At 39.7% G+C, this 23,829-nt stretch overlaps 1 protein-coding gene across 2 annotated transcripts in view; it reads left to right on the forward strand.

Annotated features, from left to right (window-relative positions):
- stk11ip (serine/threonine kinase 11 interacting protein) overlaps positions 1 to 23,274 on the forward strand; it is a 35,240-nt gene extending 11,966 nt beyond the window's left edge. Inside the window, exons 18-26 of one of the 2 annotated variants that reach the window (XM_084922576.1) lie at positions 902 to 1,059; positions 1,156 to 1,408; positions 5,081 to 5,190; positions 6,162 to 6,259; positions 9,004 to 9,182; positions 15,863 to 15,947; positions 17,069 to 17,151; positions 19,270 to 19,490; positions 21,965 to 23,274. In XM_084922576.1, the coding sequence (XP_084778702.1) occupies positions 902 to 1,059; positions 1,156 to 1,408; positions 5,081 to 5,190; positions 6,162 to 6,259; positions 9,004 to 9,182; positions 15,863 to 15,947; positions 17,069 to 17,151; positions 19,270 to 19,490; positions 21,965 to 22,105 (1,328 nt within the window). In that variant the 3' untranslated portion in view covers positions 22,106 to 23,274. Of the gene's footprint in view, positions 1 to 901; positions 1,060 to 1,155; positions 1,409 to 5,080; positions 5,191 to 6,161; positions 6,260 to 9,000; positions 9,183 to 15,862; positions 15,948 to 17,068; positions 17,152 to 19,269; positions 19,491 to 21,964 lie in introns of both variants that reach the window. The other variant, XM_084922575.1, reaches the window with a different exon arrangement.
- Positions 23,275 to 23,829: the final 555 nt, after the last annotated feature.

Here is a 23,829-nt window from a genome sequence, read left to right on the forward strand (position 1 = left end):
TTTCACGTTGCACGTGTCTGAACGTAGACAGTTGTTTGCCTGTGGGTTACAGAATACACTCCTTGTAGATAAAATATAATCTCCTTTGACCTGAAACACATCCATGCATGTTTTCTGTCACTCTCCTCTGTTGTTTTCAGATTTTTTTTAAACATCCTGTTATTCTTGTGTACAAAACCTAAGTTCAAACAGGTTTATTATACAACCCTTGTCTTTTTGTATCTTGACATGAAAAATATGTAACACCATATCTTGATTAAAAAACAATACATCTTGATTTCTATACAGTTGTTACAGTAACTTTGTTAAACTGGACCTATTTCTATCTCTTGGATATTACAAGAGAAGCTCTGCATGAGTCACAGGTTAGAAAAGTCATATCTTTTACCGCGTCTTGGTGTAGCTACTCCATTCATCTACTGAATGAAGAAAGGCCTTTTAGTTCCTTTCTCTTCAAGGCCACCCTCCCATTAAGCCTACTCTTTTTCTCAAATTTGCTGCCCCTCGCAAACAGAAGGTTTGAACAGCAGGTTGCCGGGGCTTCTTTAGCCTGTTTTGGAGAGCCTCACCAATAAGCTTATATAGAGGTACAGCCTGTTGTGGAGGGCCTCACCAGTAATCTTTAAAAGAAGTGCAGCCTATTGTGGAGGGGTACACCAAGAAATGTAAGAATAGGTGTGGCCTGTTTTGGAGGCCCACACCATTAATCTTATAAAGATGTGCAGCTATCTGCAACAGTCCCAGTTTCTCATGATCCAGATATACTGACCTCATTATTTGAATATTTTTTTTAGCAACGTTTAATATGAGATTGCATCATTGTAATAGTGTTTTTATGACATAAAATAAGGAAAAACCTTACAGGTCCCCTTTACTATATACTTTTTGTGTGTATTTACAGGAAAAAGTCAGATTTGTCCAGAATGTGGTAGTGACCATGTTGTCCAAGTGGCTGTTCAAACGTCTCCCTACAGCAGTACACCCATCCAGCGTTCATTCAGGGCCGACAGTGACGATGACCATCGGGACATAACTGTGAGCATGCAAAGTGCTAATAAGGTATTTCCCATATATTAAATTATTCACTGTCGTTTGCCATGTCTCCTGTGGTAATTGACTTTCAGAATTGTTAATGTTTTCTTTGTTCTACATCAGGATGATTACACAGATGCTAGTAGCAGCAGCAGTCCCATCCCAGAAGCTGTTACCGCAGCAGAAGAGTCCATGTTTGTCACTGCCCAAGGAAGCTCTTTCTTCATTGGAGATAGTCCAAGTCAGACCAGTCGCCTTTCCTGCAACTCAGTGTGCCAAAGTAGAGAGGACCTAGCAGGCAGCTACCACTACACCACTACTGGTGCTACACCACCTCAAGTGCAAGCACAGCCTGCAGAAAGGTCCACCCCTAATGGTGAGTCTGCCCTTTGAAGACAATGCAAGTAATGAGGGTCCAGGTTCATACATTAAATACGTGTCTATGTCGTTTGAGCTGTTCAGCCAGTAGATTTCAACCCGGGATCCTCTTACTGTGACAGAAAGACAATACTAACCTGACATTTAACTACATACACAAAATGGAAATACACTAAGGTCTTAAAATAGGAATTTTAACAAAACATTTAGAACATATAAATTCAACACAACAATAATATACATTCAGACTACTAATGAAAGTTACATGTAAGTAGTAGGTTTTCACTTGAGTGAGTTTTCTCTTGAGTAGGGTTCAGCAGATTGCATCAACACTAATTTTTTTTTTTTAACCATATGGATTTAAATTTAGGAACCAGTTCATGTGTTTTTCTCTTCAGATCAAACTGTCTTAGCCTCCCTTCCTCCTCCTCCTCACTTTCAAACATCATATAAACACAAAAATAACTAAAGCATGAAATTAAATGTTCAGGCCTTTGTTTTCTCTTTGTTTTTTGTTTTCTTTGGCTCATGGCCCAATATTTGGATACATGTTACACTGTGACATTTGTATATGTTCACATGTTATTGTTTATTACAGTACCCTAACTACTGGTTTCGGTGTGTACTGTACTTCACAATGGCTATTTGAACTGTGTGGTCTGTAATGGGATGATTAAAGGGAATCATTTATTACACCCACATACAGGTAAAAAAACAAAAAGACAGATTGAGTGACAGAATCACTTTAGGACCACACATGTGGCACACTAATTAAAGTGGCCTTGTGGATTTTGCTGTGTGGGGAAGGTAAGAGGAGCTGAGAATTAGATATAATCAGATACTACAACGAGACGTTCCCTATAGCCTGACATTCACAGTCATCTAGACCTCCAAAGCAAAGCTGATTGGATAAATTATCTGTCAACAGGGTATCCTGGAAGATTAAATAAGCAATTGGTGGTGTTGTTGTTGTTGTTTTTATGATTAGTTCATTGGGTGCATAGATAAAACTGTAGTCATAAGATGTATATATAATGAATTCACGTATGTTGTTTTTTTGTAATTTTTTTTAAAGATATTCATGGACTTTAAGATGTATTCTTTATTTCTTTATTGTATCACAAACTCATGTGATTTAGGATTTTATAAATGTCTGTTATTTATGTCGGGGGAGGGGGGGGGGGCTTTATAGACAGTCTCTGTTTGTGGATTAACAACTTCATTAACTTTGTACTTACTAATATTTTAATGTTTGCTATCACCTGGCCATGGACTAGGACCAGGTGATGGTTTATTGAGAGTCACACCCAAATGTGGAAAGGCTGAGGGTGGCCACAGGCTAAAAGGCTTCTCCGTTTCCTCTTACAATCTTTCCTCTTATAATATTTGTAAATGTGAATGCCAAAATTCTTATTAATACTTTGGATTTAAGTGGTTTAGCACCCATTAGACTGTTTAATCATTTTGAATTGAGCATGCTGTCGTTTCTTTTGTCTAGCTGTTAGCTTGTTACCTTTATTACGATAAAGGGTGATCGTGGCTCTAGAGTTCGTCTTGGAAGGTTGCCGGTTCGAGCCCCGGCTCCGACAGTCTCGGTCGTTGTGTCCTTGGGCAAGACACTTCACCCGTTAGCTACTGGTGGTGGTCAGAGGGCCTGGTGGCGCCAGTGTCCGGCAGCCTCGCCTCTGTCAGTGCGCCCCAGCTGTGGCTACAATGTAGCTTGCCATCACCAGTGTGTGAATGTGTGTGTGAGTGGGTGGATGACTGAATGTAGTGTAAAGCGCTTTGGGGTCCATAGGGAAAGCGCTATACAAATACAGGCCGTTTACCGTTTACTTTTTGGAGCAACTCTGCAGTGACAAAAGGCAGGAAGACAGAATAACTGTTGTACCCTCGACTGAACTGTTTCCTTATTCTCTTTTTTCTTTTCGTTTTTCTTTTGTTGTGGCAGCGGGCACAATGCACAGCAGATGTTACACTGTGGCTTTTGTATACACTGCTACGAAAAAGTATTCCTTATTTATTTAGCAATTTTTTGGATATTTGTCATGTTTCCGATCATTGAACAAGTTTTAATTCTTGACAAAGATTACCCAAGTAAATAAAAAACCTTAAACTTAGAATTTGTTTGATCTGAAACATGTAAGTGTCACATGCAAAAAACTAAGAAATCAAAAAGGGGGCAAATGCTTTTTCACAGCACTGTATCTTAGGCTTGTAGAGCATTTTATAGTCACTATTCCAACACTCTGTTGTCGTAAAAGAGAAATGAAGAGCTTAGTAGTAATAAAAGCATCACTTCACCTCAAATGTCAACTTTTCTTATCAGTTAACTGCAGGCACAGTGCACATCTTTGGATTGATAAGCGAGCGCTTGTCATAAAGAGTAGTGGTTGAACTCTTTCGAGTCATGCTTTAAACCTTTCGGCTGTTAGCCGGTAGTATAGTTTTAAAAACAATACAGCTAACCATGCACCTTTTAACCGCACCCAAGTGAAAATCCTGACATGCATACCCAACATACACATACATACATTTTTACATCTAAAATAACTTTGTTGGCAGCACTGTTTATTGAAGGACAAGCCAAACAGCAGTAAAATATAAGTGGAGTTTTATTGCTTCAAACTCAAATTCTGCACTTCGCGTGGTCATTGTAAAACACATCAGCAGTGGCATGTGGTTTAAACTGTTTACGTCGGCTTTACTGCCTTTCCTAAAGACAGATTTAAGTCTTAATTGAAAGTGAGCGCAGACTGAGAAATATTTATGAATATTATGTGGCACAGAAATCCTCTGAGCTGCTCTGTATCTCTGTGACAGCATCTGACTCCCCCCCCCCCACACATCTGGCTGCCATTTTTAGATGAACCACATGGTAAATGTGCAACAATTGGAGATTGGAGTCATTGCTGGAAGTGATGGGAGAGGAATGAAAGACTCAGAGAGGGAAGGCCGAGTCGTAATGATAGCTTTCTGTATCTTTTTTCCCCTTTTTTACTCTGTTTTTTTCCAATTGTGAGATTGCAGTTGCAGAGCCATGTAATCTGTCCTTCTGAAATGGCAGTTTCGTTCTGGAGAACTCATCCCAAAACACTGACGCACATTGAATATGGGGTTTTTTTGGGGTTTTTTTTAGCAACACAGAGCATCCATTGTTCCAGAGCACCTCTACAACTGGTCTCTAAAGACTCGTCAACCTGTGCGTATGCTTGTGTGTGCATGCACCTCTCCCCATTTAAAAGCAGTTATCTGAAAGTTCAAAGGCTGTTTTAATCAGATCTCTGTTTGCACTGTTCTCAAATCAAAGGCCTCAGCTTTGGTCTCTGCAGATCCGTGCCCTGTTGTTTTTGATCAGCTACAACCATCCATCACAGTTCTAATAACTTCTGTTGCTGTTCTTTGGTGGATTTATTGCTCTTAAATGCCTTTCTGCATGAGGGCTGTTGGCCAGCGCTGCAGTCTGCTATAGTAAACTCCGAATATGGTTTCATAAAAACCAAGAAATACTGTATGCAAGGCTTCCCAGTGTTTCCAGGAAGCTACGCTATAACGATATTAATGTAGAATCATCTGAAAGCATAAATACAGAGCTGATTTTAGCTACTTTGTAACTTATTGAGCTAAGTAACTTGACTTAGTTTTTTTTTTCTCATATATATATTTTTAGATGATTTGGATCTTCTGTCTGAGGATTACGAGGTGGTGGACCATCGGCTCAAGCTTTTCCTGGATGTAGAAGTCTTTGAGGAAGAAGAAGAACTTCATTCTTTCCTTAAGGTTTGTGAGCCTCACACAGAGGAGACATTTAAAGAAAACAAAAACTTTTTTTTTCTTTTTTTTTTTAAAGCTTAAAAACCAAAGAAAATAATGTATTATTGTAGGGTTTCATAATTCACAGTAAAGAGAAGATTGAGAAAATATGTTTTCAGGGTCTTTAAATCTTTACTGGCATTAGTGTAATTCAGGAAACACTATTGTTTCCAGACTCTGTGTTAAAGCACAAGTTTGCCGGCGATGGCAGCCTATGACTGATCGCTCAATTTTGGCAGTGCAGCGTTTTTATGTCGGTGTTATTGTTTCTTTTGTGACTGTGGTTTTAAAGGAAAAAAAAATAAAAAAACCTTTAGATTATCTCCCCAGTGGGGTGAAAAAAATTCCAACTTAATAGCTGGTGACAACTTTAAGACCTATTACCCTTCATCTGCGGTTTCATCTCAGTCAGCCAAGACGAACTCTGACAGTAAATCTCCCAGGATCCCATTGAAGCCCCACTCTTCTTCTTCTTTTTCTTCTTCTTCTTCTTTGGCTCCTTTGTGTAGCTTGTGAACTGCTGTCGTCATTAAATGTTGTTTGAGACTTCTTCGAATCACCAGGCTGTTGCTTGTCTCTATGAGACACTTGTACAAAGAGCAAAAAGGACCAAGCAGCTGGAAACAGGAAGTCACACACCATTCATCTTGGTTATGTTTATTTGCCCAGTGACAGGGGCTGCTCCATTTTTCACTTGTTCTCTTACTTCTTGCGTTATATTGGAGGAAATGATACAAGAAAACTTGCAGAGCTTGGTGTCATCTGATAATGTGGTTGTTTAATAGTTTATTGTTGACTTTATGGTGCTCATTACAATGTTGTAAAAGAGTTTATCAGCACAGGAGAGCCTCTCTGTTCTTCTGCTAAGACGGTCAGTGTTTTCCAGCTTTTTGTCATTTACCCCCTTCTGTTTGCTTGTTTTTCCTCTGGACTTTCAGATGTCAGCTGTCAAATTTGGAGAACCTGGGGAGGTTCCCTCGCTGCTGGTTGTCTCAAATCAACGTATTTATTTCCTAGAAATGACATCAGATTTGCAGTAAGTAGAGCAATTTTGTTCACACAAAGCTGATTAAGCCAGTCTTTCCCAAGTAAATCTCTGTGTTTCCCAGCATAATGGAGTTTTGTAGCATCCTTTACCCACGTGTTTCACTTCAGCCAGTAGTGATTAGTTTGGTAGCGGTGAAGAGGGGACGAACTGTAGTGACAGAATTGGGGACAAGAGTTTCTAAAGCTCCAGATAAATCACAAAGTTTTTGTTCAAACAAAAAACAACACTACAGAGAAGGCAAACATGAATGACCGTCAGTGCCGTCTTGGAACCCATCAACTACTCTGCTTGTGATGCAAAAAGCATCTTAAAAAGCTAACAAAACATTAAATCATCATCAGATGATTGGCAATCATTTCAAGATTGTATTTCAGTAACTGTAGTCTTACCTTTCCTTCTGCAACCGAAGCTTGCTCCAGTATGATTGGTCAGTAGAGTCAGATCATAAGAGGGGATTTTGGTCCTATCAGTCCTCTCAGTCTTATGCAGATATCTAAATTGCAAATGCAGCACTGTCAAAAGGTTTCTGCTCCTTTCCTCTTTTGTATTTTGCATATTTGTCACACTTATATGTTTCAGATCATCAAACTAATTTTAATATAATATAAATATAACTTCAGTAAATACAAAATGCAGTTTTTAAATGATGATTTCATTTAAGGGAAAAAAGCTATTTAGACCTGGGAGGAATCAAGTGTTTGCAATAACTGGCACATCACTGTGGAGGAATTTTGGCCCTCTCTTCTTTGCAGAATTGTTTCAATTCAGCCACATTGGACATTTTTCCAGGATGAACGGGCTGTTTAAGGTCAATGCCAAAGCATCTTAAGTTCAGGATTTGAATCCAGACTTTGATTAGGCCACCCTAAAATCCTCATTTTGGGATTTTTAAAAAAAAAAATTTGAGTCATTCAGAGGTGCTTCAGGGCATGAATTGATAGTCATCCTCTTTCAGGATTTTCCTTACTTGAGCAAAGCAGCCCCAGACCGTCACACTACCACCACCATGCTTGACTGAACTGTTGCTATGATGTCCATTTTACGAAATGCTGTTAGTTTTATGTCAGATGTAACAGGACTCAGACCTTCCAAAAAGTTCAGCTTTTGTCTCATGAGTCCACAGGATATTTTCCAAAAGTCTTGGGAATCATCAAGATGTTTTTGGTAAATGTGAGACATTGTCTTTGTGTTCGTTTTGGTCAGCAGTGGTTTTCTCCTTGAACTCTCCCATGGATGCCATTTGTACCCAGTATTTGTCTTATTGTTGAATCATGAACTCTGACGTTAACAAGTGAGGCCTGCAGTTCTTTAGATGTTGTTCTGGTTCTTTGGTGACCTCCTGGATGAGTTGTTGATGTGCTGTTGGGGGTTGGTGACTCCTGGTACGGTTCACGCCTGTTCCAAGTTTTCTCCATTTGTGTATAATGGTTCTCACTCACTGGAGTCTCAAAGCCTTGTAAATGGCTTTGTAAAAACTGAAAGATGTCAGTAACTTTGTTTCTCAGCTCTTTCTTTAGATTGTGGCATCACGTGTTGGTTCTGAAATCATTTCACCTACTTTGCTTAACAGACAGGCTCTATTTAAGTGATTTATTGATTCAACAGGTCTGTCAGTAATCGGACCTGAGATTGGGGAGTGAAACTGAACTCAGCTTTCTAAAAATGTGGTGAATCCCACTTTATTCATGATTTTACAATACAAGGCAATTACTTTTAACACAGAGCCAGGTAGGTTTGGATAACTCTTTTCCTTTAATGAATGAAACTGTCAGTTACCAACTGCATTTAGTACTTATTTGGATTATTGTTGTCTAATATTATAATTTGCTTGGTAAGCAGAAAAAAATAAATCAGGACAGGGCAAGTACATTTTCAAGACACTGTACGATGCATATTTGTTTGCTTTCTTACATTTATTGTATCTTGTTTGAACTGTGATGGCAATACTATGAGTTTTGCAGTTTTATTTTAGTACTTTATGTAGACCTTAATGACAAAAACTATCTCAGCGCTTTTTCTAGCTTTGTGGTATCTCCAGTGCCTCGATGATTGATTTACGTTGAATAACGTGTGAAGACTTTCCCCAAGAGCAGGTGTATGCCGACCATAAAACCGAAACAGATAAAAAGATGATTAAATCAAAGCCACTTAAGGACAAGTTTAAGCAGCGTCCTCAAAGCTGACTTTTCCATGCAACCACGCGGCAGATAACAATTATGTCTTGTGATGGTGGTGAAAAACTCAACACCCTCTGATTAGGATCTGGCTAATATTGCACAACCTGCCCAGCAGAATAACCTGTTTCTAGGTCACATCTTGAAAACACATTGACCTCAAAGCGTCTGCAGTCCCTGGGCTCTTTTCTGTTTTTCTCCCCTCTGTGAGAAATTTGTCGGCCATAATAGGTCGACTTCCCTCACACATCAGCTTTTCCTCTGATGCTCTTCCAAGGTGACGTCAAAAGTTGCTATGTACTGCATGTTGCAGGTGCTGAATTCTCTTGTTCTTGGCACTGTCTCGGAAACCAGACTGTTAATATGGATTTGACCCGGTGTCCTAATCCCTGAAAAATGAGGCATTACATAAGTTACTGATGTGATTTGCACTAACAAAACTCTGACTTTCACAAACGTATTACAAGTGTCAGACATCACGTAAACTGTTTAATCGAGGTCAGCGAGGCAGGACATTTTCTTTACCTCCTGATGCTTCATGTTGTTTCCTCCCAGCAGAGGCCAGCTCACCAATTGGCTGCAGAAAAGGGACAGCTACCCAATCATGGAGCTGAGCTACCTGGAGGTGGGGCTGGGCTCTCAGAGCATCCACATGGAGTTTGAAGATGTGGGCGTGGCCTACACGCTACTCGTGAGGGACAGCGTGCGGTGCAAACGCTTCTTTGGCCGTTTAACAGGTAAAAAAGAAACCCCACAGAATAAAAGGAAACTGTATGGAAGTTTTTATTTTGTTAATATAGTCAGAAAGACAATGTGACTGTCCCGTTCTCGCTGTGTTTACTGGTTACACTGGGTTCAGGATTAACCTCAGGACACAGTGAGGGAAGATGCAACACAGTTAACCTAATTTTAAAAGTTGGAGGGCTGTGTTACGTCCCTGAGGCAGACATTTGAACAACATGTTCCCTGTCACAGACCCACTCGCCACCACAAAGTAATACTATACCATATGTGTGCTTTGTGGCGCAAATTTCGACCCTGTCCCCCTAAGTATTGGGTTTCCACAGACTGAGCACATCACCACACCAACTTGTCTGACTGAGAGGACCAGAGGCTGAGAGGAAAACCTTTTATTATACAGGGACTTCTGCCTGGGCTTTGGAATGTCTGGAGAAATATGGAAAATCAATTTGACAGTTACCAGCCCCTAAACATTTGGAGAAAACAGAAAAACATTTTGGCATGTGTGGAATAGGATCGACGCTTAGTTTTAGCACATGTAACGTTTTGATATTGAACCCATGCGAACAAAAATTACAATTAAAACAGCACAGAGAGGGATGGTCCCTGATGTTTGTACAGATCAAGCCTGATGGATGTGGAAAAAAAAGCACGAGATGTGTTTTGTATATGGACTTTTTAAGGATCTTGCTCAGTTTATTTACTTGTTTTGATTTTTGTTCACGTAGAAGTCTTAACTGAACAACAACCTGGGACGGGATACAGTTAGCATGGCAAAGCTACCTCCTAATTCAGACCAAGCTAATGGCTCAGTCACAAGTAAAAGTAGGACAGCATTCTCCTTACAACTACAAACAAAACCGATGGCTGCCTTTTAATTGTGTTGAATTTTTTCACATTCTGTGACCGATTACCACGTGTGGTGACTAAATGGTTACACAGAGCTGGAGGGCATTCAACACTGTCGACCACTTTTGTTAACTGCAATCACTCTCAAAGAGATTGTTCAAGTTCAAATAATTGGTGTGTAGTTTATAAATACAGACAGATTGCCAACATGTTGCAATCAATCTGAATGAGTCTTTGTCAATGAGCACAACTCAACTGGCTGCCAGCTGGTTGACACGGTTATAGGCGCTGCTTTGTTGAAGCTGCAAAGCTGTCCCACCATCTTGAATATAGTGGCCAAGATGGACATCGCCGTTCTACGTAATCTACCGCATGGCTGTGGCTAGAGACCGGTCAAATATGTAGCACGCGTTTCCTTCTCACCTCAAGCCTCATTTCTTGAACTGAATTCAGGGCTCTAACACATAAACATGCATAAATATGCTCATTGTTAGCCTGCCTAATGTTAGGCTGGAGTGTCTGTCGAGTATCGAGTTTATTCACTAAGTTTCCAAGTCCAATAATGTTAGATCCAATTAAAAAAAACAAAAACGTTTCACTAACAGCAGCTAACATAGGCCTACAGCAGCTCACAGGGGCAAAAACACTGGCATTTACTGACAGAAAAGTCCATGATATCCTCAAGATGTCACCTCAGTATCGCTATCATCAGAGAGAAGTGAGTTTTGCTGACTTATTTACTTATATTGGACTGTATCCTTCAAACATTGCAACATAATTTTGAGGCTACAAGTGTAATTATTTCAGATCATATCAAATCTTTTTACATATTGTTTTAAGAGGAAGGGGTAATCTGTTTTTATAAATGCTCTATTTTTCCTTTTCAAAGGAATGTTTAAAAAGGCAAAAACCTTTAAAAAATTGACATTTTGCACGCATCGCTTATAGAAAGGGTCTGAAACAACTGCCAATTATCAAAAGTGGGCAGATTTTCCCTTTTGCAAGTAATTCTCTGAAGGCTTCCTGCCACAGTAGTGGGTATATATTTTAGCCAAAATAGTCCTGAATTTCTGCTGAGAGTCGCTACCACAATTTGGTTTCATTTACCAACGCGCTTTTGTAAGAGTCGCATTGTTTAGTGGTTGGTCATTATATTAAAATAATTTATCTTCAATTTTCACTCTGGTTTCATCTTTCAGTAAAAAATACAACAACAAAAAAAACAGAAGAAACATTTCAATGTAATGTACTGAAACAAAAAGGCACTTCATTATCTAAATATGTTTGTCTGACGAATGTTTCCAAAGCTAAATTTGAGCCTCACTCACATATATGAGAGTATTTATGAACTTATTTGATCCTCTCACTGACCAGGATCAAGGAACATTTTAGGCATCCCACTTGCTTCTTTCTTCTCCCTCTTCCTTGAAGTTTTGTCTCTCCACTAACAGCATTTTCTTTTTAAGTCCATAAACCGCTCATTTACTGCGTTGTATTCTTTGTGGGTGAAAATAATTCCAGATTGCTTTCAGCGAGACCAGAATGTCTCCAAAACAAAGCAGACGGAGTAGAGAAAAAAAAAAACAACAACCCACAAATAAGATCTTTTTGTATCCTTCCAGGTGCTCAAAAGACAAATGAATCCCGATGTTTCTCATTGCTTTAGACACCTGCATGTGAATTATACGAAGGCTGTACTTATTTCTGTCCTGAAAACAAAGTGGCTAATATGACAAACTCTCTGATGCCACTGCCAAATTAACCCCGAAAACAGCTGTTCCAATATTTTGTCAGGAGAAATACGGAAAAGCTTAACCATAACAAAGTCTGACTGTTGTCCAAGCTGGCTCCTTTCATGTGGACAAAGTTTTTTCGAAACCACAACTGGAATGACGATGGACTCGCTGCCTGGAAGACAGAGGAAGGATGTGGTTATAACAGGGACAGTTTTCTGGAGCTTAGAGCTTCTTTCTCCAACCTAGTCTGACACAGCTTTATTGAAACAGGAGAGATAACACAAGACCTCTGGAATCTACGACCCAGTGTTTTTTGGGGTGGTTTTTTTTTGGGGGGGGGGGGTCTGCCAGGTCTTTTCTCACGCTTGAAGGACTCTATTAATGTTCACTGTTGCAATCAAACCGTGTTGTAGAAGATTTGGTGCGAGTTGTCGGTATCAACAGAGAGAGATGTTGCTTTGGAAACTGGAATTAGAAAATCAAATCTTTACCCATTTCCTGTCCCGAGTGTCTAACGTATCAGACGGTGGTTTGGTATTTGATATCATGTGAAAATGATCAGGGGTGTTGTTGCTGGAAGCAGCCACATAGCAATATTGACACAGAGCAGAGCTCTAGTGAAAGTCTGTTTGTTTCAGATTTGGTTCTTAACACGCTCTGCTTGTCACCTTTACTTACTCCTGATTGCGGTCTTGGATGGCACCTTGCTAAACTGTCCACGTTAACACGTTATTTAATCTCGTTGTTAGTCTTAACGCTCACTGCTTCCCCTCAGACATTCTAAACACTGCCAGGAGTGTGGGGAAACTTTGACCCGGGGCCAGTGCAGATTTTCGTGAAAGCAACTGAGCCATCTGTTTTGTCCAAAATATTTTGAAACTTTTTTTTTAAGGAAATTATTGAAATAAATGAATATGATTACAACTATGCACAGTCTTGAAAAACATCAGACACATGACACAAAGCGGGGCAAGAACCTTACCTATTTTGTCCAAAGGCAACAGAGTTTGATAAACCACAAGATTTTAAACAATTCGACAATTAGATTTAATGACAAAATATGATTTTTCTTTTCTTATTTATTTTTTATTTTTTTTAAGAAATGAAAATGGGTTCTCGTGCAAAGTGGTAACCACTACCTTTTGGATAAAAAATGGTAGTGGTTACAAATATATGAGAACAAAAAATAAAATGCTGATCTAATTTTGTGGCACTTAACCCTGAGAGGTGAATTATGTGTTTATAAGCACTGATTAGTTCAAAATGATTGTTTAACTTTGAAATTTATCAGGAATGTAAAACTGTGTGTGTGGCCAATGTCACGACTGGTTTCTGAACGATAAATCTTTCTTCATGCTTACTGAAATGTCAGTATGAATGACATTTCATTACATCAAACATTATAGATTGATATACACCTTTTAGAAGCTGGTGTATATTTTTAGAATCATTTTATTAAATGTCAACAATGTTTTTGTTGAAATTAAGGAACCAAACTGTAGATGAACTTTTGGGGATACGGTGTCACTTTGTAACATAGGTGAAAATTAGATAAGACTTTTTTTTTCTGATTTTCACATTTTTAATAAAGGAAAGCATGTTTTGCCCTCATTTTATGTTCCTTCAGCTGTAACTGAGCCTTGTCCTCTTTCTTTCCGTCTCCCCCTCAGTGTCTCTTTAAATCTTTGAAATCTCATCTATTCAAACTTGACCCCAGTTATCATTTCTTCCCTTTGTTGTAGTCACACTCAATGATACGCCACAATTCACAACTGTTGGCGTGACCCGGCGGATTGTGTTCCCAGCATTTTCTCAACCACTGATTCAATGGTGCTGATATTTAACACCTGCACCTTATGACAGTTACCAGAAGAAGTTTCGGCTTGGGTTCCACTTTTGTCTTTAGACTTCTTTCCATGAAAGTTTGGGTGTGACATTTCTAGGATAGTACACGTTTACAAGTTTAGAAGTAATATTTGTATTCTTTCACTTGATTGCTTTCTCCTGTTAAATGTTCCTAAACCCCCAAATCTCTGAACTTCATCTAAAATGCCTCAGGAAAGTGAGAACAGAGGTGTGTTAACCTCTCAGCTGATTCAACAAGCTGTAAACCAGCCAGCTGTAAACTGCTGAAATGGTTACATGTCATTTTCAGAAGAAATCTAAGAAATTTTAAGTAGTTTTCAGTGGTGAACTAATAGATCTTTGATTGGGAAGGTTGAGGTTTCAGACTCTTAATCTTCATTCAACCTTCATTACATTTTTTGAGTATTGGAACCATTTTTGAATTTTTGGTGGTTGGATATTTCTTAATGTGCTAAATGGAACATGTCAGACAAATGACAAATACACCTCCTGAAACTTAAGATAACCAAATGAAGCAACTACCAGTGCGAACAAAGGATACTGTCAATATTGACCTATCAATAAATTAGAGCAGCGGTCCCCAACCCCCGGGCCTCGGACCGGTACCGGTCCGTGAGTCGTTTGGTACCAGGCCGCGAGAGTTGAGGCTCAGGTGTGAAATGTATAGTTTCCAGGGTTTTTATCGGTTTTCAGCGTTATTTTGTTATCGTTTTTATCATTTACTCGGTTTTCCTTGGTCTTTTCACGTGTGTTATGAATAAATTTTCTTTTTTTCGGTACCGGTACTAGTTTTATTTTGTTGTATTTATCCGCGACACCTTAAAGGCCAGTCCATGAAAATATTGTCAGGCATAAACCGGTCCGTGACGCAAAAAAGGTTGGGGACCGCTGAATTAGAGGATTATCTAGGCAACTGGGGCCTGGATTGTCCATTAATGATGAACTCTGCGATACATCGATGGACACTGAGTGACACGCTTTATATGTGGAAGTTTCATCTCAGAAATTCTGTGGTTTCTTTTGGAATACTAGAGCTCTTCCACCTCTGGAATTTTTTTGCAAATGTCACCTAAAATGACCCTAATGCATCATATCCCACAATGAAAATTGACATCTTAAAAATTTCCACAAATATAAACCCAAATCTTAACAGATTACATATTCAGAATGCGGAAAAAACCTCAGTTTGTACTTTTGTTGGTCAGTCACAGAGGGAGCACACAAATGGCCGCCCCTCCCTGACCCTGGTTCTGCCGTAGGTTTCTTCCTGGTAAAGAGGAGTTTTTCCTTCACACTGTCGCAAAGTGCTTCCTCACAAGGTTCATCTGATTGTTGGGGGTTTTTCTCTGTTTTTGTAGGGTCTTTACTTTCCAAGATAAAGCACCTTGAGGTGACTGTTGTTGTGGTTTGTTTCTATTTAAATACATTTGAAATGAAGTGAAACTGAATGCTAAAAACAATGAAATGACTGCGGCCACTCTTGATGCTTCTCATGCAATTTTTTTGTAATCTTTGGTGTTTTTTCATGCTTCTCCCATTCATGGTGAACTCCCTTTCATCCGTTCTTTTCATCCTGTTGCCTTCCAACCAATAAGCATGTACCCATGCACAGCATCATCGATACTAAGCTACTAAGCTACATGCTTTGGTTTTTTTTTTTTGGGAACACCGCATATAACCACATTTGCGTAGGTTGCATACCCCTCTGCGTAAGCTCTGCATATTCAAATACCTGAACAAATGCAGAACTATCGAAAGGTTTTAACTTTCCCACATAAAGATGATATTTGGCAACCTGCCCCTGTACCCTTAATGACAAGTTTTAACACCTCAGTATATATCAATAAACATGTGGTTTGATGACAGTTGGAATAGCATCTGGACTTATCCAAGGATGGCTGCATAGGCAGAGACCACCCTCACTATCTTCTTAGGCACAACCAGTAATTCTGTTCTATGAGGTGGTCTGAAATACGACAGAAACAACTGTTCATAAAAGAGCTTCAAGGGTTGCTCTTAGGAGGCTTTCGGGGGCTAAAGAGTTAAAGGGAGAAGTGCTAAAATGGCTTGTTTCAGGTAGGATGAACTGAGGGAGCTCACCAAGATGCAGCATAAAATAATTAACAGTGAATCATGCAAGCCAACTCTAGTAAAACCTGGGTGAGAGGGAATATTCACGGGTAATTCTTTGACCACTACTAATTGTTTTCTTGCCGTTTCTTCAGGAATTGTGCGTGAGATGGCTCACAAATCAGAGAGCAAGCTGAAGTCGATCTCCACCACAAGGCTCACCCCTGAGCACCATCTCTGGTACGCACCCACACTGCATCTGCACGCCTACTTTTGCTGAGGGAGGACCCGCTGGATGCAGTGAGAAAACAGCAGGCGTCTTTGATTTTATTTGCGTAGATGCTGAAAGATGTGGTCTGAATAGTGTTGTGCACATTTGTATGTGGTTGGGCCGTGTAGGTTAAAGGGAGTTACGGCAGTAGAAGTTCTAACGCTGCACATTTCTGACACATCTTTAGTTGATTACAATCAGCTTTTTTTAGACTCCATTTTGTAAAATGGCTCCACTAAATTAGCTGGTAAACCACATCTTAATTTGTAACATGTGTTTTGCTCTGCAAGTCCTAGAGCATGCATGTCCCCCGTGTAGTTTGTTAACAGTGCAAGTAGTGTTTCTGCACCTTTATTGGTATGTTTTCCTTTCTCACTCAGAAGATAGAAGCTTTTCCTGGGTGCTCACTGAAAAGGAATGTGGTTTAGCTCATGAAAGTATGATTTCAGGGAAGAAACATGCAAAACAAAACAAAAAACTCCCATAAACCTGCAAAAAAAAAAAAAAAAAACCTGCTGTGAATAATCCAACTTTTCAATTATACACACCAACTGTGTAAGTATATGAGGCAGTTTAGACATCCTGGAAGAATTTTTTTTCCAAGTTAGAGAACATAAATAAATACTTTTTTTTTTCTCTTTAGCTTAAAAAAACACATTGAAAGTGACAGAAACCAAGCCTGTTAAGTGCCTGTTAAGTAGATTAGCAAATTCATTCAGGTGCCAACACAATAAGGCCTTAAATCTCCCAATTTGTGATTTTTCCTCCAGGCTTCACAACACAAAATCAAAAAATATAAACAAACCTTCATGTGTTCTGAGGCAGCAAACCACAGTCTCACTTCCAGTGTTTGCACAACACTACTCCTGTCAGCTGTCATTATGTTAATTATCCCCTTTGCTTCAGAGTCACTGTGAACTTTACGCTGGGATGTTGAAGCCCTTCAATCTCACACCTGTCAGCCACAAGGCTCCAAACCGCCCTGTTATTTTATACAAATCGGTGTTTATGCCATTGTATCTTTAACTGAAGGAGATTTTTGTTTGTGTTTGTATGTCATGTTAACACTGGATTTTGTCTGATCTGTCAGGCCTTTAGTGTGCGAAGACATCCAGGCAGATGTGGAGGACGGACAGCTGCAGTTCTTCTATGTTCTGGCTTTTGTCCTACAAGGTGACACATCCACTTGTTCATAAGTGGGTTTTTTTGCTGACTTGAGTTTTTATTACTCTTCTTTTCTGTTTGTTTCTTTTTATCTCATAGAGTTTGCTTCCGTTCTGGATTTCTATCAGTTATCACTAGATAACTAGGTACCTTGCTAGTACCTAGTTAGACCCTCCTTTATCTTCAGGGCTGCTTTAACTCATCATGGCATAGATTCAACAAGCTGGAAAATTCCTCAGAGATTTGGGGCCATATTGACATGATAGCTTTAGACAGTTGCTGCCAACACATCCAAAAGGTGCTCGATCGTATTGAGATCTGGTGACTGTGACCATTTGAGTAGAGCGAATTCATTGTCATGTTAAAGAAACCAGTTTGAGGTCATTTGTGCTTTTTGACATGGTGTGTTATCCTGCTGGAAGCAGCCATCAGAAGATGGTACACTGTGGTCATAAAGGGATGGACATGGTCAGCAACAATACTCAGGCAGGGTAAGGTGTTTTAACAATCTTCATTTGGTACTAGGTGGTCAAAGTGTACCAAGAAAATATCCTCCACACCACCACGAGCCTGAATAGTCGATACGAGGCAGGATGAATCCGTGCATGCTTACTCCAAATTCTCACCCTACCATTTCAGTATCGCTGTAGAAATCGACACTCATCAAACCAGGCAACATTTTTCCAGTCTTGAATTGACCAATTTTGGTGAGTCTGCGAATTGTTGCCTCAGTTTCCTGTTCTAGCTGATGGCAGGAGACCACACCCATTATGGTCTTCTGCTGCTGTAGCCCATCTGCTTCAAGATATGCTCTTCTGCATACCTTGGTTGTAACAAGTAGTAGTTATTCGAGTTACTATTGCCTTCCTAGCAGCTTGAAACAGTTTGGCTATTCTCCTCTGGCATTAACAAGGCACTTTCACCCACAGAACTGCTGCTCACTAGACATTTTCTCTTTTTCAGACCATTCTCTGTAAAACTTAGACACGGTTGTATGGGAAAATCCCAGCAGAGCAGAAGTTTCTGAAATACTCAGACCAGCCCGTCTGGCACCAAGAACCAAGACACGTTCAAAGTCACTTAAATCACCCTTTTGACCATTCTGCTGAAAAAGGTGATCTGACAGTTCTGCTCAGTTTGAACTGCAGCGGTCGTCTTGACCATGTCTTCATGGTTAAATGAGGTTAAATGTTAATGAGGAGTTGAACAGGTTTATCTAATAAAGTGGCTGGTGAGTGTATCTCTTTATGTTAGTGTTGTTTGTTGTGAGGTTTTTCTATTGAGGTAATTTAGTTTACAAGCTGGAGAAAAAGCTAAATCCTAACTGTTGGTTGTAGCCAGAAGTAAGGAATCTTGGCCCAATTAAATCCCTGACGCTACTTCTGCACCCCCAGAATTACTGCAGGAATAAATGCCAGGATAATGTGCTAAAGGGGAGAATTACAAATGAAATGGCAACAAGGTTTTATTTCCTTGAAGATAAAAGTAGATTATGGCAGGAAGAGGCTCCCCCCCCCCCAACCCCCACACCCGCGTGGGGAGTAGCTGACGTGAGATGCCTATCGACAATCAAACCTGTGCCCTTAAATGAGGCAGGCATCTTTTGTTTTTACTCAGCGATGGCAGGTGACTGCTTTGCCGTGAGTTTGGTAGATACTGGCCCTGCAGGACGCCTAACTGGCTCTGCTAAAGCAGGCACATTTAAAGCAGGGGTAGCTGCAGGCTGCACAGAGCTGTGTAGGTCTCTGGAATTTCAAGTACTATAATTTTAACATGTCTGGATCTGACTTCTCTCTCTGTTTTTTTTCTTCCTCCATGTGTCCCACAGAAGATGCAGTTTTCTGGCATGAAATGTAACACCATAACTTTTCTTTGTAGTTCAAAAGTACTTTGTAAAGCTTTTAACATCAGTGACCTCTAAAGGCAGCTTATATGACAAGATCAGAGGTTAAAATCTCAAAACAGTAAAGTTTAAATGTGTTGCTCTTGCTCGAGGGAGAAAATACTGCAGTTCTTTATAGAATGACCTGAGATGACTTAAGATATGATTTAGCTCTGTGTGAATATGTTATAATGGCACTTTTGGAGTTATTTAAATAACGTGAAACTTTTCTGGCTTTCTTTCAGAGGATATCTGGATGCCGTTGACGGTTCTGGCGACTAGAGAAACCCTCTATCTGCTCAGAGAGGATCACCAGTGGAGGAAAAACAGCCCGTCGGCGAATGAAAACAAAGAACCGTGCAGCGGGAGCATCACTGTGTTAGAAACTCTGCCAATCAGCTGTGTGAGCTCAGTTCTCCTGTGGCCTGTGGACCAGTGCAGGATGGATATAAAGCTTTACGATGAGGTGCGTGTGATCGCAGAAGTTTAAACAAAGCCCAGAAATGTCATGAGAAAGTCTTATAGTAACTTTATGTGCTTCTGCTTCTTTTCATGAAGACAGCTGCCACTCAAAACTACACAGAAATGAAGAATAAATATATCTTTGGTTTGATTCCAGACAAGCTTCCTTTTTTGTTTCTTTTGCATGCAGCTGATTAAAAACACCGGGGAGATGAGGAATAATTAGGCATGAGAAAATGCAAACACTCTCTTTGGTAGAAAGCAGTAATGAATGTAATACCGCTCTATTAGTTATGTACCTTGTCAGAAATTGTAGTTCACAGGAACATGTTCTGGCATACATTTAGTTTTTCCTCGTATGAAACTCGCATACAGATTTAGGGAAACAAACGAATGGCTCGTTGGTGTTTTGGCAGATCCTAAACTGTATAATAATAACAGGCTGATAAAGCAACAAATAGGTAACAAAAATGTCTTACAAAAACAGTCGCGTATTTGCATATGAAGTATTTCGAGGTTTTAAATTGGCCGTGGCGGTTGGGGATGTTTGTGTCATTCCTTCGTCTTTATTAGCAACTACAATTGCAAAGTTAGTATTGATTTAATCTTGTGATCGCATGTGTGGGTGTGTGCGTCTGTCTGTTTCGGGTACTTTGGCAGGCCTGTCTGACTGTGGAAAAATTTTGTTGTGTTCCAACAGTGAAATATAAAGTCAGAAAACGTTGTGTGATTTAGAACCAGGGATAAAGTTTTCTCCAAGTTCATACGGGCTGGTCAAAGGCTGAGAATCAAATCTGAAAACAGCTAGGAAAACATAAATGAGATATGGCATTGCCAGACCTTAAGAAATATTTTCATGCTGCACAAATGAGACCTGCAATCTGCGGTTGTGTCAGTGATTATGAGGCGAAGTTGGAAACTCTTACAGCAGTATGTAGAAGCAATGGAAATTAATTTTCATTGGACATGGAGATAAAGTAAAGATATACTTAAACAGGTAGATGTTATCACTCAGTTTACATTAAAATTGGGGTTTGACATAAAGTACTGTGCAGAAATCCTGGGCCAACCTTTGTTTCCTTATATTTTGCTTCCAATGAGCTGTAAACTGTCTTGTAATTTGTTAAAGACGTCTATGAAGTAGCAGTTTGTAAGGAAGGGAAATGGGGAGAGAAGTCCGATGTACGCCAAAGTACACAAGAACTAGACCGAACATCAGTGGCAACGGGTCTGCTGAAGTGATGGATGCAAATTTTACGCTTTTTGTTCAAATCATCATCAGTATTTCCTGAAGTGGTCTGGAGAGAAGTACAACAGTGAGTGTCTGCAGGCATCTGTGTAACATGTTGGAGGCTCTGTCATGGTTTGAGCTGCATTGCAGTCAGTGGTGTTGGAGATTTTGTCAAAATTGATCAATTATGAACAAAGAAAAGTACCATAAGAGTTCGATCCACCATGTAATACCATCTAGAAAACATCTTATTAGCAGCCTATTCGTTTGTCAGCATGATAATGACCCTAAATAATGACAATCGGTCATGGATTGGCTTCCCCAGAGCCTGGACTTCAACATTATTGAATTTTAAAAATTAAAAAAGAGATGGGAGAAAGGTCGTTCAAGGCCATGCTCAGAGTAGAACTCCACACAAGTCTGTAAGGCAAAGCAGCGTGATGGATGTGTTTTTTTTTGTTTGTTTGTTTAAGAAAAACAACCATTGGGCAATATATCAGATTTTAAATCCCGAAATATCAGGATCTATTATGTAGCCTATTACCACTGCAAGCCACTTTGCAACCCACCACTTAACCAACTTTTTTTATGCAGCTTCTGACTTTAATCAGAGTTGTATCTGTGTTACATAAAAGGCCACCAAAGTTTAATTACTACATGTGAAAATTGAAATCTTTATTTATTTATTTTTTACTATAGTGGTAAAAATACCTGTAAAAAACATCAGTCAGTGTTTAATTGTTCATGTGCTTACTTTAGTCTTTTCCCCCATTTGTTTTTTATTATTATTATTTTTAAACAAATTACACTCAGTGTAAGTGTAGGGATGTGGAGATAAATAAATATTAATCGTAGAAAAGCATAAAAAAGAACCATTATACATTTAAGTCTATGTGGAGGACTTATTAAATGTCACAGATATCATCCATCCCAGTATTTTGTGACAACCATATCACGCACAAGACTTTCACTGAAGATGAACACAATCTCATTGTGTTTGACGTTTATTGTTACCAACAGCGTACGTACCGGTGAATTAACCATACTGCTGTTCAGTAAGTGGCTAAAATGCAGTGCTGTTTTCTAATGTTTGTTACTTTGTTATCAGATCTGATGTTGTCAAAGCTCTGCTGCCGTTCTCCTTCTGTTTGTGCAGCAGCATGTTATAGATTGTGGCCCTGCCAAGTTTAACTCGCATGTGATTAACTGCTTTAATTTTCATACTTTCCCGTGTGTGTTTCCTGCAGACTGTGAAACAGGAGAGGACGTGGTGTGTGCGCTCAGAGAGTGGCGAGCTCCTCCAGGGTCTGCTGGCCTGGGTCAAAACACAGTGGGAGGCCATGTTTGGAGTAAAACTGCACACAAGTCTGCAAGACAAAGCGGCGTAATGTGTGTGTGTGTGTGTGGGGGGGGTGGGTGCAAAGAGAGAAGTTATAGACTCTGTGTGTGTGTGTTTTGTAAAGTTGTATGGTGCCGGGTAAAGTTTGGTGAGCATGACCGAGTGTGTCTTTGTTTTCTCTCTATGCAGCCTGCACTCAGTCTGGTCCCATTACGCTTGTTGCTTTAAGCCAAGAACTTGGAAATGATTGCACTCATTCATGTGGCACACAAGCCTGTAAAAGCACTGGTTGCATAATTTTTCCTCCAGATACCATCCCACTGAACTTTTCTACAGCTGGAATGGAGTGTGCCTTGTTTCTTTTGTTGATGCTGTGTTGTCCTAATGAAATGCACCTTAATGCATCACATGCTGTTCTTTGATCGTCTGTAGCATCAAGCTAATATGGAGCAGATTTTGGGGGAAGGTTTGGAGTTACAAGCATTAAGTCAAGGGAGTGAAACAAATGTTCTGTCTTAGGATTTGTAGGGAAGTAATGCAAGAGGCTGAGCCTAGAATATGTCAACCGCCTTTGTCCGTTTTTTTTTTTTCCTTTTTTTTTTTTTTTTTTTTTTCTCTCTCATCGTCTTAGGGTGCTTTGCATCACGCGGTCAACACGAGGCTGGGGGAGCCTCTGAAAGGCCAAAGTTCAAGACATTGTCGTCAAAGAATTTGCACGCAGTTTTCACCTAATTAAGGTCTTGTGATGTTTCAGACGTTCGGTGAACAGTAGCACTTCTCGTGTTTAAACATTTTGAAAAAGATGTTTATTTTAATTTGTAATTCGGGTTTGGTTGATTGGTTTGTTTTCAGAGCATTTATCAAGGGCAGGGAGAAAAATCTGTTTTGACATCAGGCACTGTCATCATTCAGTAAATGTGATGGATAAACATTGTCTCAACTGAATCCTTGTTTATTTAGTTTGTACGTCGGTTAAAGCTGTAAGACAGAACGTCTACAGCTGTGTTCATATGTAACCACTGTAATGGGAAACTGTATATATCAGTTACAGCAAAGGTCAGCAGTTAATTTAGGTCTACTAATTAGGTCATTAGTAATTTATTTATTTCTGTGCTTTTTTTTTCATAACAGGTTTATGCAGAAGACTGTGTTTTATTTTTATATCAATGTGATGCCAATGATGCATATACGTGACTAAAGAAAGTGATGTGTTTGGAAGTGAAGTTCATTTTTTTGTAGCCACACCAAGATGTGATTACTGCCAAACTTGCTGAATGAAGAAATCACCTAATAGAACCGGTCTGATAAGTGAAGCAGGCTAAAAGATCTCAAAAAGCAACACATCCTGCCACAATCTAAAGAAACGGCAAAGACATTGACAGCTATGAGTCTGGAAAGGGTTGCAAAGTAATTTCTAAGGCTTTGAGACACCACTGAACCACGTAAAGAGCCATTATCATGCATCCTACAGAAATTACTCCGAGAGCGCATCAACGACTCATCGTTAGTAGGTCACGTAGGAACCCAGAACAACATCTAAAGAATTACAGGCCTCACTTGTCTCAGTTAAGTTCAGATTTCAAGTAGAAAACCACTGCTGACCAAAAAGATCACAAAGGCTCGTCTCACATCCGACATAAACTAACAGAATTTCATAAAAAGATCATCATACCAACAGTCAAACGTGGTGGTGGTGGTAGTGTGGTGGTCTGGGGTTGCTTTGCTGCTTCAGGACGACCTGCTGTAATTGATGGAACCATGAATTCTGCTCCA

This window comes from Perissodus microlepis, chromosome 23 (assembly GCF_051167445.1).
Source record: "Perissodus microlepis isolate ML-2025 ecotype Zambia chromosome 23, ASM5116744v1, whole genome shotgun sequence".
Classification (NCBI taxonomy): Eukaryota; Metazoa; Chordata; class Actinopteri; order Cichliformes; family Cichlidae; genus Perissodus; species Perissodus microlepis.